The 13,163-nt window shown below is 37.1% G+C and overlaps 1 protein-coding gene across 9 annotated transcripts in view; it reads left to right on the top strand.

Moving 5' to 3' along the window:
• BICD1 (BICD cargo adaptor 1) overlaps positions 1 to 12,627 on the top strand; it is a 203,825-nt gene extending 191,198 nt beyond the window's left edge. For 2 of the 9 annotated variants that reach the window (XM_065886689.1, XM_065886686.1), the window contains exons 9-10: positions 8,911 to 8,986; positions 12,540 to 12,627. In XM_065886689.1, the coding sequence (XP_065742761.1) occupies positions 8,911 to 8,986; positions 12,540 to 12,627 (164 nt within the window). Of the gene's footprint in view, positions 1 to 252; positions 262 to 8,900; positions 8,989 to 9,108; positions 9,179 to 12,539 lie in introns of those variants that run through there. The other 7 variants (XM_065886690.1, XM_065886687.1, XM_065886685.1 and 4 more) reach the window with 6 other exon arrangements.
• Positions 12,628 to 13,163: the final 536 nt, after the last annotated feature.

Raw genomic sequence — 13,163 nt, 5'->3', positions numbered from 1 at the left:
GAAATTTAGAGTAGGAAGAGGTACCCTATATGGATGCTGCTTAGTTCATGTTAAATACCTATTTCTGGCTTTCCAGGCAGTCCCAGCTCCACCTCTATTCATAGGATCCTGTAAAAACAAAAAACAAACAAACAAAAAAGTATACTAGAGTCATTTACTCTGAGTAGGTATTTATGGAATAAGCCATTATGACAGTAGAATCAGTTAAACATAAATTTTTTTCTCTTTTTATGCACTACTTGACATCAAAAGCAAAAAGAGGTAAGTCGGCTATAAACCTGAGTGAACCTTATTTTCTTTAATAGATTTATTTCTGAAGAGCTTTGCTTGAATTAAATTTCTACAAATCAAATACTTTTACATTAGGAAGCTTGTTATTGTAAATCTTCATTCTTTTCTTTGAGAACTGAATAAGCACCTTCTGTAAACTTGTATTTTAAAAATATTTAATATTTAAATATATTGCTTTTCCTTTAACCAAGTTATACATATGGTTTAATTTTCTTGTGAGGAATTTTGGTTTAGTTTTGGGGTTTCTGAGTTGTCTCCCCTCCCCAAAATATGGATTACATGTTATAAGTATTTCTTCTTTTCTTAAAAAAAAAAAAAAGCCAAGAAACAAGTGACGTTGGTGATAGTCTATAATTTTCAGATCCATCGCTTTACAGAAGAGGATGCCCTGAACCTCTCAGGATATTTTCTAGTTTTGATTTTTTTTGAAATGACTATATATATATATATTAAATAAGCAAATCAAACACATTTCACTGAGTGGTGTCTCAAATATTTTTCTTGTTTGGGATGTATTTTCACTTGATCTTTTTAGAAGGTTCTTGTTTGTAGTTTAACTTATTTCTCTTTTGTTTCTTTTTGATGGTGAATTAATTCTGACATTCAAAGGTATAGCTGGTCTTCATCTGATACATGCTATATTGACATTGTTTAATGAGAACAGACCATCATACCATCCTGAGTTAACTTTGTGCCAGCTGACATTGTTCTTGGGAAGGTCATTTCAGAACAAAACGTTATTTTCTAAAAGGTACTTAATTGGTGTAAGAATCTGGCAACAAAATGTACTTTTACCTCTTGGTGCCACTGTATTTAATTACCCTCTTCCCCTGTATCTTCCATGTCTTCCTACATAGGCTGTTAATTACACACATGCTCATGGTTTAATTGTAAGTTGTCGAGAAGCAGAAAGTTGATGATACTGCAGGGTATTTTTATATTTCTCTTTTGCAAGGTTTGAAATAAATATAGACTTTTTAATATTGCTTTGTTTTATCAGCTAGTCATATGATATTCCTCAGGACAGCAAATGGAAAGCTGGGTGAAAGTTTTTGTCTGATCCATAATCACTGAAAAGTCTACAAATGCTCCTGCTCGTTAGCAAGACATGCTCTGATTCTACATTGTGGAAGACAGTTTTAATGCTTGTCCCCAAAGTATGATAAACTATGCACAGTTGTCATTTATATGAAGGCAGAGCCAGATGTTTTTAAAGATTTGTCACCAAGTCATATTTTTGCATTGTCTATCCTGAAATTTTTTTATGTGTTTCAACAATTCTGTCTGCATCGTTCCCTGGAAATTTTTAATGAATAATGATTGTCTCTGACTATAAAAGATATAAATAAATGATGGGATTTGCTGTGTTAAACACTGATGTTAAGTTAAGGCTGAAGTGTCTGGTGACATAAATTAGCAGATTACATCCCCGAGTAGCTGGAAATTGTTATTGTCTTATCTGTGGGTACTTTCAGAGAAACTCATGTGATATGTTTGGCAAAAAGGGATGAGGTAGCAACTCTATGTGTTAATTATAAAATGCTAAAAGTTTTTCACAGCTATCCATTTTTACTAGTGCCAATGTACCATTAAATTCATCATTACGTTTTTGAAAATATTTCAGCTTTTCCTAACTACTGTTTATATTCATGCAAATGTTTCTATCTCATTATTTTCTTTATATAATGTTCCTATCTTAAAATTTTTCTTAAATTCTCTACTGTATATGTCTGTTTTTTCCGTTTATGTGTATAGGCATCCATAGGTCTACTTAAGTGTTCAAGTTATTACTGCGAGGAGAATGTATTTTGATGCTTCTTTCCATTAACTCTTCTGTTAATTCACTAACACACTATTAGTCATTTTGTAGATTTAGTGAGGAATAATTTAGTATTGATGTTATTTGGCATATTTTAAATAATGGCAATTATAATTATTTTCAAGATTTATACATCAAAGTCTTAAAATTATTGAAGAATAATCAATCACCTGATAATCCTAAATTAACTTTAAAATCTTTATCAGAGAGTATTTTCTCTTTCTTATTCCTTTTGTTAGGAAGATATTGTTATGATGACAGGAATGTCTAAATTGTACTCTTTCTGCCTCAAGTGGATCCCTCACACAATGACATTAATAATGTAACTAATAAACAAGTCTAATGATCCTTTAGGGACGGCAAAGTCAGTATATTAGCAGGTTTTTTGTATCACATACAAATTCCCGAAGGAAACTACTGTGGGGAAACAAAGAATTATAAGGCAGTGTCCTCTCTGCTGTCAACTGCATAGCGTGACTGAGGAATTTAGATACACTGCAAGAAACGCAGTGGTCAAAAGCTGTGTATGAGAAATGCTGAAGGAGAGGAGATAAGTGCTAACGGAGTTTAGGGGAAGCAGACACTTCCTTCTTGGGTGGTCAGGAGTAAAGACTGAAACTTGTTAGTTCTGAATACTCCAAGAGAAGAGAAGAGCATTTTAGATGAACGTAATAATAGGAGCAAAGACTTGTTGAAATGATCTTATTATATGGTCTATTTGGTCTTTTTAATTTCATTGTTGTTAATTGCAAGGACTTTGTTTCTTGAAGCTGAAAATGTCAAGGTCACCTTGACTCCTCCCTTTAGCGCTCATGTCTTATTGATGACCAGTTCCTGTTCACAGATGTGAAAGAGGATGCTTTCACAAACATCCTCTCACCTGATCTGCAAGATTTATATTTAATGTCCTCACTTAACAGAAAAGCTGAGACTCAGAATGGTGAAGTCACTTCTTCAATGTCCCTCAGCTACTGGTTGGTGGAGCAGGGATCAAAACATTAAGATCTCTCTGATGGACCTAAATCTTATGCTGACATGGAGGAAAGTTGAAGAGCACAGAAGAAAGAGAATAGAGAATAATGAGGAAGGCAAAGAGACCATAAAAAAATTGCTGCAGAAGCATCGTTGGCAAATGAAGGAAATTGTGATGTACCCATTATCCAGTCCCATGAATTATTGTGTAAAACCCTCACTTAAGCCCTGAGTGTGTGCATAAGTTGTCAGTAATTAATTGTGGAGAGCACCTTTGTGCTATTATCCACAAATATTCAGAATTTCTGAGTTGGGAAACAAAAAAATGTTATGCAATTTTTCTATCTCCACCTCAGTGCATAGTACATAAAAATGTATATTTTATACTAACATAATTACTCAAATTTCACATTCTATTGTCAATTTGGTTTCTTCCAAGACTGATTTGACTACTTTAACTTCACTCTAAAATGATTTTTGCCAAAAAGAAAGTCTGCTGAAATTCGAGTACAGATTTTCAGTTAGAATTTGTGCTTCTGTATTCTTTTTCCAGTGGGTTTCCTTAAATTAAAACATATTTATTTATTTCAACCCTTGGCCTGCTTAGAGTTGAGAAGAATCAAGGTCATAGTTATCACATTTTCTGATTTGAGAGAGAAAATAAAAGGAAGAGGAAGTTAATATGGTAGATGACAGAATAGAATCTAAAAGATGCATCAGGTAGGAAGAGGTGAAACATTTTAGAGATTAACATAATGTTAAAAGTATATAAAATAGGGCTTCCCTGGTGGCGCAGTGGTTGAGAGTCTGCCTGCCGATGCAGGGGACACGGGTTCGTGCCCCGGTCTGGGAAGATCCCACATGCCGCGGAGCGGCTGGGCCCGTGAGCCATGGCCGCTGACCCTGCGCGTCCGGACCCTGTGTTCCGCAACGGGAGAGGCCACAACAGTGAGCGGCCCGCATACCGCAAAAAAAAAAAAAAAAAAAAAAAAAAGGATATAAAATATTGCACTGAAATTCCAGACACCGTAAGTACAGGATGGAGGAAACATGACTTGACAGCACCATCTTTAAGCAAAGTAAGCCCATATGAGATAGCAGTGTGATGTGGCTGCCCAAAAATGCCACGCAGGCTTCTGCTCTTTTAGTAGAATCAGGATGTCTCAGATGAGCAGGACTCTGCCAGCCCTGTCCAGCTGCCACATCTTATCACTCATGGTTTCCTCTCTGAGCACCTCATTTTTAGAAGGTTGTACACAAACTGGAGTATGGTTAGAGAGCAAAGATGTGGGTGTGAGAGGTTGAGATCATGTCCTGTGAGGAAGAACTTGGATTATTTGGCCTGAGGAAAACTCAGGGGACAGAAATCGTTTTCATGGGAACGTGTGAAGCACTTGATGGAGTTTATGGTCATGAAGGAAGGAGATGTGGTATGGAAAATAAGACATCACGAAATGGTTAGGATGCATTAGTTCTCAAGTCAGGAAAACCAGGGACTGGGGCGCAGGCCATTCTGTAGAAGACTGTTAGCCACAGAGAGCTGCTGCTCTGCCCTCCTCAGAACATCCAGGCACCAAGGAAGCCACCCCTGCAGCAGCACACTGTCCTCATCACTCCCTCCACTGCCATCTGAGCCATGTGTGAAGCCCAAAACATAGAAGTGTTCCTGCCCCGCCCCATGAGGCTCTCCCCCCATCCCAATCAGTCACCAGTGGGCCCATGCAGTCACTAAGGCACTGACTTTTAGAAAATGGGCTAGTTTTCTAAATTGCATTGAAAAGTTTAAAAATAGTAGATGCCTGAGGAAAAACCATATGACAAGACTTTCTCTTCCTGCCAATGAAATTCATTAATTTCAGCCACCTCTTCATAGAAACTGGATATTATCCCCATTCCTGCACCTTTTATCATGCTTTGTGTTTTTGAGGTGACTAGTTGCCTTCAAATTATGGTCAGCTGTCTGATGAAGTTCTTACGTTTCTTTGACAATATGTGTCTGATAGTTTCTAGAGGTAGCTGGCGTCAATTCGAGAGACAAACAGAGTAGTGAGTAGAAAATAGGCCTTAGCATTGGAAAAGTTTAACTTTAAATCTTTGCTCTGCTACTTCTTGGCTGGTGATCATGTATTAACTTAATCAGTGAATGTTTGCGGAGACCGTACTGTGATGCCAAGCTCTGTATTTGTTTTTGGTGGGAGAGATCATGAAAAATGTCAAAGAAAAAACTAGTCTCAGAATACATGAGATTTTAATATAGCCCCATAGATCAAAAATACTTGTTTTCCTTATGATAGGAATAGTGCAAATAACAACTCCAGAGTGTTGCTGAGACTTAAAACTAATATAAAGTTCCTAGGAGAAATTACATCATGTTGATTCACCAAATAATTTCCTTCCTTCTTTCTCACCAGATAATTTCCTTCCTTCTTTCTCCCCTTTTCTACCTTCCTTTCTACTGGAAGCCTTTGTTTAAGGAGGAATGTCAAATAAGTTCCTGTGTATACCAGGACATATAGATGTGTTAAACAATAATATCCCTTATTCACCTCTGCCCTTGAGGCACTAACAGTCTCTTGAGTTCTGTGACATTTCTCAGGCCTATGGCCTCATAATATAAATGTACAGTGTTATCTAATTCAGTTCTGAGCGTTTCAAGTAAACACTTTAATTTTATAAAATATTTTATTACTATTAGTAGAGGCCATAAAGAGTTTATAGTTGCTAAGAAGTTCTTTTGCTAATTTGCTCATTTGTTTTCTAGGTGTACAACCTAGATGTCACAACCTCCAGGAAGCACTTTCTGACTACTTAGATTAGTGAATTGTTTCTGCTCTGAGATCCCTACATTTCCCTATCATGGGAAGCATTGCAGTGAGGTGTCTTAAAATCTAATTCAGCCCTTGGATCATACAATCCTGGATTCAAATTCCAGCTCCACCTCTTAGTGAACTTTGGCAAGTTACTTAACCTAGGTCCCCCTTTCCTCATTCACAAATTGGGATTAATAAAGCAAGGTTAAAGGAGAGCACACATAGTAAGTGCCTGCACAGTGCCTGGCACATGGTGAGAAGTGAATGAGTGCTCAGTGCTCCCACCACCACATCTCATCATCATCACCATTACCATCATCATCGCCATGACACTTTGTTGAATATGCTTGTCTTTCTCAATTGACCAGGGACCATGTCTTCTGTTTTCCTTTTATCTCTACCACCTCACACAGTTTTAGACACATAATTGGAGTTTAGTAACTTGCTTGCTGAATGGTTGAAACAAATTCTGGTGGCCCCAGATGACAGCAGTGGCTTCTGGTGTTCTGAGATGCCTCCTCCTTAAGTCACATACTTCTCATCTTTTATGCCCTCAAAAGCAATGAGATGAGGCCTAGTTCCTTCAAGAATGAGTCTACCAGAGTAGATCCTACAAAGAACAGGTAAGATCATGTAAAGCCCACAGCATCTCATAGCTGGAAGGGACTTTCTCAATCTCTCAACCCACCCCTTTCATTTTACAAAGTACCTGCTAAATACACATGGGTTAGCCAAGTCCATGACTGGAAGACTGTTGATCACAGAAGAGGAATTTAGAAGACAATTGAGTCAGAGCGATTAGCTATTTTTCAATTTTCTTTTTTTTTTACTCTTTCACCATCTTATCTATGGAATTTGTTTTTATTCTTTAAGGATAACACCTAGCTAAGTACTTATAAATAATAAATGCAAAGTAATAATAATAATTAACCAGAGGTGATATAACTAAAGAGGGAAAAACTGATATTCACTACAAATGTAAGAAATATCCACCACATATTAAACACTTCATTAAGAGAGTCCATTGTGGTCCTGCTCACCTGTTTTCTAAATTTCATCACAAAGCATATTTCAAATGAACAATAATCTGTGACTACATTAGCAAAAAGAAAAAAAAATCTAATGTGAGAGATGGAAAAGAATTTAGACCATCTAAAAACTCTAATTACTCTAATTCTGGGGCTTGCCATTCCACAGAGGTCAGAACTTTGCTATAGAACAGCTTTATTTATACCTTCCTGGCAATAGGAAAGACAGGCCAGATTCCCAAGTGTTCACATTCATTTGTATTCATTGCATTTACTCAAATATAACAGAAGAGGGCAGCACACATCTGGTTAACTTAAACATGTCTTGTGGCCACATCAAAATAGTTGTCTAAATTTGTCCAACAATTCCTAAATTATCCCTTAGCACAGCCGTTGAAAAAGGTGAAAAGAGCATAAAGGAATTCATCCTTTAAGACTCCTGAGTTTCTACAAAAGGGAATCATTGAGCTAATCAAGCTGCAAAGTGGAAAAACAAAGACTTAAATAAAAAATAGAAAGTATTCTCCAAAGCTAAGAAAATGGAAATATTTTTTACATTTGAAAGACTTTTACTGAGTATGATAATCTGAACACCAGTTACTCAACGAATCAGATCTTGCTCCTATTAAAAAACAATAATTAATAAGTTACTCTGCAACAAAGACCACCTTATAAAAGGGTCTCTGTCTTCAGTGATGTTCTCTTGAATGAACTTAAATCAAGCCTATCTTATATTCTACTTTGCATCACAGACAACTTTAGTGTGTTTGCAATGTCTTATACAAAAGCATGAGCAATTTTCATGAATTTTGGTATTCTGGAGTTATACAAGCAGGTTTTGTTACAATAGAGAACATGTTGGCTTTAGAACAAGTGATGCTTAGATTCAAGCCTTTGAACATAAATTTCAGTAGAGGCTCATTAATTCGACTTTAAATCCAGAATTTGTGGTAACTTGGCTTAAATATTACATATATAACATATAGGGAAAGAGGTTTGCTAAGCAAATACATAATCTAAGCAGTTAGCAAGGGGAAATGCTGCAATTATTTAAGAATAATTGAATTTTTAATTCTAATTTTAACTTTTTGCAAAATCTTTTTTGCAGAAATATAATGTATGCATTTCTAACTAGCTTCGCAGATGATCCTAGTACATCAGCCTGATACCAGTAAACAGACTGCTCTTTGATTATTTTAGAACACCCAGCACATGGTCTTTCTTGGAGTAGCTGAGTAACATAACTGATCAGCTAAAGCCTGAACTTTTACTAGCTAGTGCTTTGTCAACCTAGTGTGAGCTATACTGTATGACTTCTTTTTTTTTTATTGTATGATTTTAAAATGACAAAAATAAAAGTAGATTTCCCATTCAGGTTAGCTTTCTCAGTCAGTTGCTGACAATTTAATATATATAAAATAAACATTCTAAGATTTCTAACAATTCTTGCTTTTGATAAATAAAACCTATTTTCAGAAAACTGTAAAGATGATTTCCTTCTCTAATATCCTACTATTAATCATGGAAAAGTTTGTATTGCATGCTTTTCTCAATGTACCTATGGGATTGACAATATGCTGGTGTGTCCAACAATGCGTACCATTTTGGAATAGCAAATCTAACTGCTGAGCAAGTAATTACCATCATGTTCAGGTTCAGAACTTGAAGATCTTTCATTATGTTAATAGATCCCTTATTTTTAGATGTAGCTAAATAACAAATATGAATGGCCACGTATGTCCTAAGGTACTTGAGAACTCTCAGGACTAATTTTGTGTCACTAATTTTTAAATACTGTATTTAATTAAGGAAAAAGCCTTGTCTTTTCTATTGGCATCATTCAGGGGGAAAAAAAAAAGCTTAATCCAGATGTTTCTATGTGAATGCACATTCCTCACTAAATCTCTCAGGCAGCTGCTTAAGTTATTGTTACTAACACGTTGCTCTGTTGTCTCTTCGTATACGTGTCTAATTTATCAGTTTCTTATAGATTGTCAGCAGCCTGCTGCCTCCGTACCGCCACAGCGCTCACAACTAGCCCGGGGGCAAGACTGCCCGACTCTCAGGTAAATTCTGATGTCCTCACTCTTCCCACCCAGTTGCACATCAGTTCCATAGACCCCCAAGCTCTCCTTTCCCACATCATGACTGCCTATACATAATTATACTTGCCACATTTTATTTCAATTATGGGCTACACAGACACATACTGGACTCCTGAAGTCCACACATGCCCACTGAAAATGCAAGAGAGCTAGAGTTCATTTTACTGGCCACTGGCACGTAGCCTAAGGCGGCCTTCAGCTCCCCTGTGTGGGTAAATACTTGGTTAGCCCAGCGTTTCATTACCGTCCAAAATATAAAACCTGGAATTGCTTGTCTTTTGTCCTCAGAATATATTTCCCAGGCAAACAATTAGGAAGGATATAAAGCATATCTGATGTCTGTTCCAAGACAACTTTATGAAAGTGTCTCTGTTTTCTGTCCACTCAGTACCCTCAATGAAACTGAAATAGAAAGGTAGAGAAAACCTTGAAATTGGCATTCAAAAAAAGAATATTTGCAGTGATAGTGCCTTTTATGTAAGATTAACTGAAGAATTTTAAAGGCAGGTCTACATACTCCCTGGATGCTCAACTGGAGAGTTTGCTAAACAATTTCTTTTCCAGTGAAAGCTTTGCAAATCCGTTATGAACTTACCTTTATGGTAAATTCCACAGGCGAACTTCCACACATCATCAGAGCACCCCATCAGGACCTAATCATTTTCTTGAAATCCTTCATCTCCAGTTATTTGGCCTCCAACGGTGTCTAGTTTTTATAGTCTGGTTGTGGCTGTTATAGCCTGCTTCTTGTTCTCTTCTTATTTTAATATAACTGTTGCTCTTCTCCCAGGACAAGGCTTCTGTTGAGTAAGGGCAGGCCCAGACATACTTCCGTGTATGTCTGAGGAGTAGATGTCAGTAGCAGGCTACATGTGGTCATGGGTTAGAGCTGAGAGCTGGGGAGCCGCAAGTGCTCCCTGGAAACACAGCAGCAGCCAAAGCCCCAGTGATGACGTGGTCTCTCAGGTGGTTGTGCAGCCAGCTATTTAAGTGGGACATCAAGTGAGCAGGAGAAGTTATGTGATTAAATAGGCTCCAAGCCAGCAGCTTCCAACTGATGTCCCAGCCTGCTGTTCCCACCATTTCCAGCAACAGGTTTTTACTTCAGGAAAGTTCTTCGTTAACATACAAACGCCATTAGTAATTTCAGTCATTAAGTAACTGAATATAATTATAAATGTTCAAACCCATTTCAGTGGGATCCTACATGTGTAATGTAGAAGCTCGTGGGCTCTTAGCCTGCAGTCCGTTCTCCACAAAGTGCCCCCACCCCACCCAGGGCCTGGGGCAGTGCCAGGCGCGCAACAGAAGTTCAGGGAGTGAATGAGCTCTGGAATCACATTACTGGGTTTGAATGGCGCCTCGCCTCTGACACCTACTAACTGCGTAATCTTGGAAAGTTGCTTTTGCTGGCTAAGATTTCGTTTCCTTACTTGTAAAGTGAGAAAGAGAATGGCTACTGGGAGGATTCAGCAAGGCACAGGCCTGGGCCACAGTGTGCTCTCAATAGCTGTTACTACCACTAACCGTTCTTAGTACCTAACCATTCCTTAAGACAGAAATCTGCTGTCTCTCATAACCTCTCTAATTTGAGAAGGCTACTCTATTAAGTGTTTCAATTAGATAAGAAATGGAAAGGCTAATGAGGAATCTTTTTAAGTTTAATAATTTATTTCACCTTGCTTTTTTTTTGAGAACCAGTTTGACTAAATGATTAGAACTTATTATGATTAAATGATTATGATTATTATGATTAAATTATTTGACTAGAACTTATCAAATACAGTATTTACATTCAGGAAGTGATTCCTCAATCTGTAAACCAAAAATATGCTTCTGTCACATAATATACACAGTGCAATTGTGTTTTATGCAAATTAAAAATAACAATACTATAATATGAAATATTTACAACCTATCACTTTAAGAAATCTGAAATAATAAAAAAAATTTTATTTATCATGAAATGACACAATGTGTTGGGCCGAGGTATAACCCATGTTTAAGCCATTACTACACACTTCAGCTGGTCAAACAGAAATGCTTGCCTTCCTTTATCAAGAAGAGTATTGAACTCCATGGGTCTTCAAACGCTTACGCCTCTTGTACAATGTGACCATCCTGTGCTACTTGCCGTAACTTATGCTGAATAACATGTTTAGTCCCCTAAAAGGAAACTCATTCTAAATCATGCAGATTTAACAGAAAGAAACTCCATTAGGTCTGTGGGAAAGTCTATCTGCTGCTCTATTCCCTGGGCCATCTGACTCTTTGTGGAGGATGGAGGAAGAATCCTGTCATGCAGTATTTTCTTAGTCCTTATGTTGAACCTCTAGCTCTCCCATGTTTACCTATCACATTTTAAAATAGATAGGAAAAATCATTTTTATCACTGCTTGTCCTAACTAGTGCAGAATAGCATATCTCCATTTAAACTAAATTTATAGCAGTTCAAAGGGTTTGGGAAGTAAGAGTGACCCCAAGCAGAGCAGTATTGTACATAATTATGATTCTGTATTAAAACTCAAGAGATATACATAATATACCAAAGATAAAAATTGTCTAATGCTCATTTTTAATGACTTGAATAATAGTGTTAGGTTTTTTAAAATTATGATTAAATTAATAAATAACAATATTAAACCTTGAATAGCTTTCTCACGTAACACTCCTGGCAGAAATTATTCTATGGTTTCAAAGTATAAAGGAAAAAAGCAGAGTTTTAGAAAAATGCCAATCTTTTTCAATTAAAAAAAAAATACCTATAGTGTGATTTTCCCCCTACTGGTCACATTTTAAGAGGTCTGAACCCAAATCTGTTTTGTAGTATTACTTTAGGAAATTCAATGATTTTGCATCCTTATTCTCCAATACTTTTCAGCCAGACGTTGATGAGCCTGAGCATCTCTGTGTTCATTTAAACTGGAGGCTCTCAGACGTGGTCATTTTGGAAGTCTGCATTATATACTTGCTCTTCTGTCATATTTATACTACCAAGCTAAAGCAGGTAGGGGGAGCCCTTAGAGCAGATCAGACTTCCACAGGCAAATTAGTTCTCCTATTGAATCTACCAGAGAACTGTAGAATCCTCTAAAACCTTGGTCCAGCATGTCCGTGTCCCCAGGAACTTCTTTGAAATGCAGATTCTCAGGTCACACCCCAGACCTGTTGAATCAGAATCACTCCCGGTGATTGCTATGCAATCATTAAAGTTCGAAAAGAACTGATCTAAAGAAATCTTGCAACTAACCCAGAGACCTAAGGGAATGAGACTGTGTGAAGAAATTGAAAAGAGTGATTGCTGGGGAGGAGTTCACATACTATTTCCCCAGTGCATTTCATTTTTCTTTTTGGGGGCATTTTTTTGAAAATCTGCAGTTGTCTTGGCATGCTTTAGATTTAAGCCATTTTCTGTGCAAAATTCCTGTGAAAAGAATGTCTGTTGAACCCTTACAACTGTGTCTAGCCCCTTGTACATGCGTTTCTGGCTGACATGCTTGTTTCTCATTTGCAGTCCTGACATAGCTCTGCCCGATGAGCAGCCACATTCCAGCTCTCAGTGCGCCCCTCTACACTGTCTCTCCAAGCCTCCTTACCCCTAGTCTTCATCTCCCGTGGACGAATACCTGGGGTGAATGTTTTGTAGCCACACACAGGATACTGCCCAAGATCCAGCGCGTGTTTTCTTCTCGGTGGTTAGATGTTTGATTGAATTAATGGCCATCATTTTGCAAGATGAGAGGAAGTTGGGAAGAATAACACAAAGCACAGACTCCGTTGTGATAAAACACTTTATGGTTTCTCTAAGTCACAGGTAAACTTCTGCAATCAAATGGCTACAGTTCAGTTAAATCAAAATAAACGAAACAGGAAATATGTATCTCAGATGGCTGGCTTTACCTCGATAGCTTAAGAGAGACCTCAGACAATGTAAAATACATATATTGTAAAATCATCTTTCCTTACACTTCAAATTCAGCTACAGAAGTTGATTCTAATTTTTTGGTCATTGATATTTACTTTGTACTTTATTTGCCACATGATTTATGTCTATAAAAATCATTTCTATGGGAGATGAACTTCATTTATTTTAAAATACACATAATTTGCTCAATTAAGTATGATTTTAATTTAGTCT

This window comes from Phocoena phocoena, chromosome 11, assembly GCF_963924675.1.
Source record: "Phocoena phocoena chromosome 11, mPhoPho1.1, whole genome shotgun sequence".
Lineage (NCBI taxonomy): Eukaryota > Metazoa > Chordata > Mammalia > Artiodactyla > Phocoenidae > Phocoena > Phocoena phocoena.
Note: the sequence above shows the minus strand (reverse complement) of the source record. Positions and strands in the feature narration are given on the sequence as shown.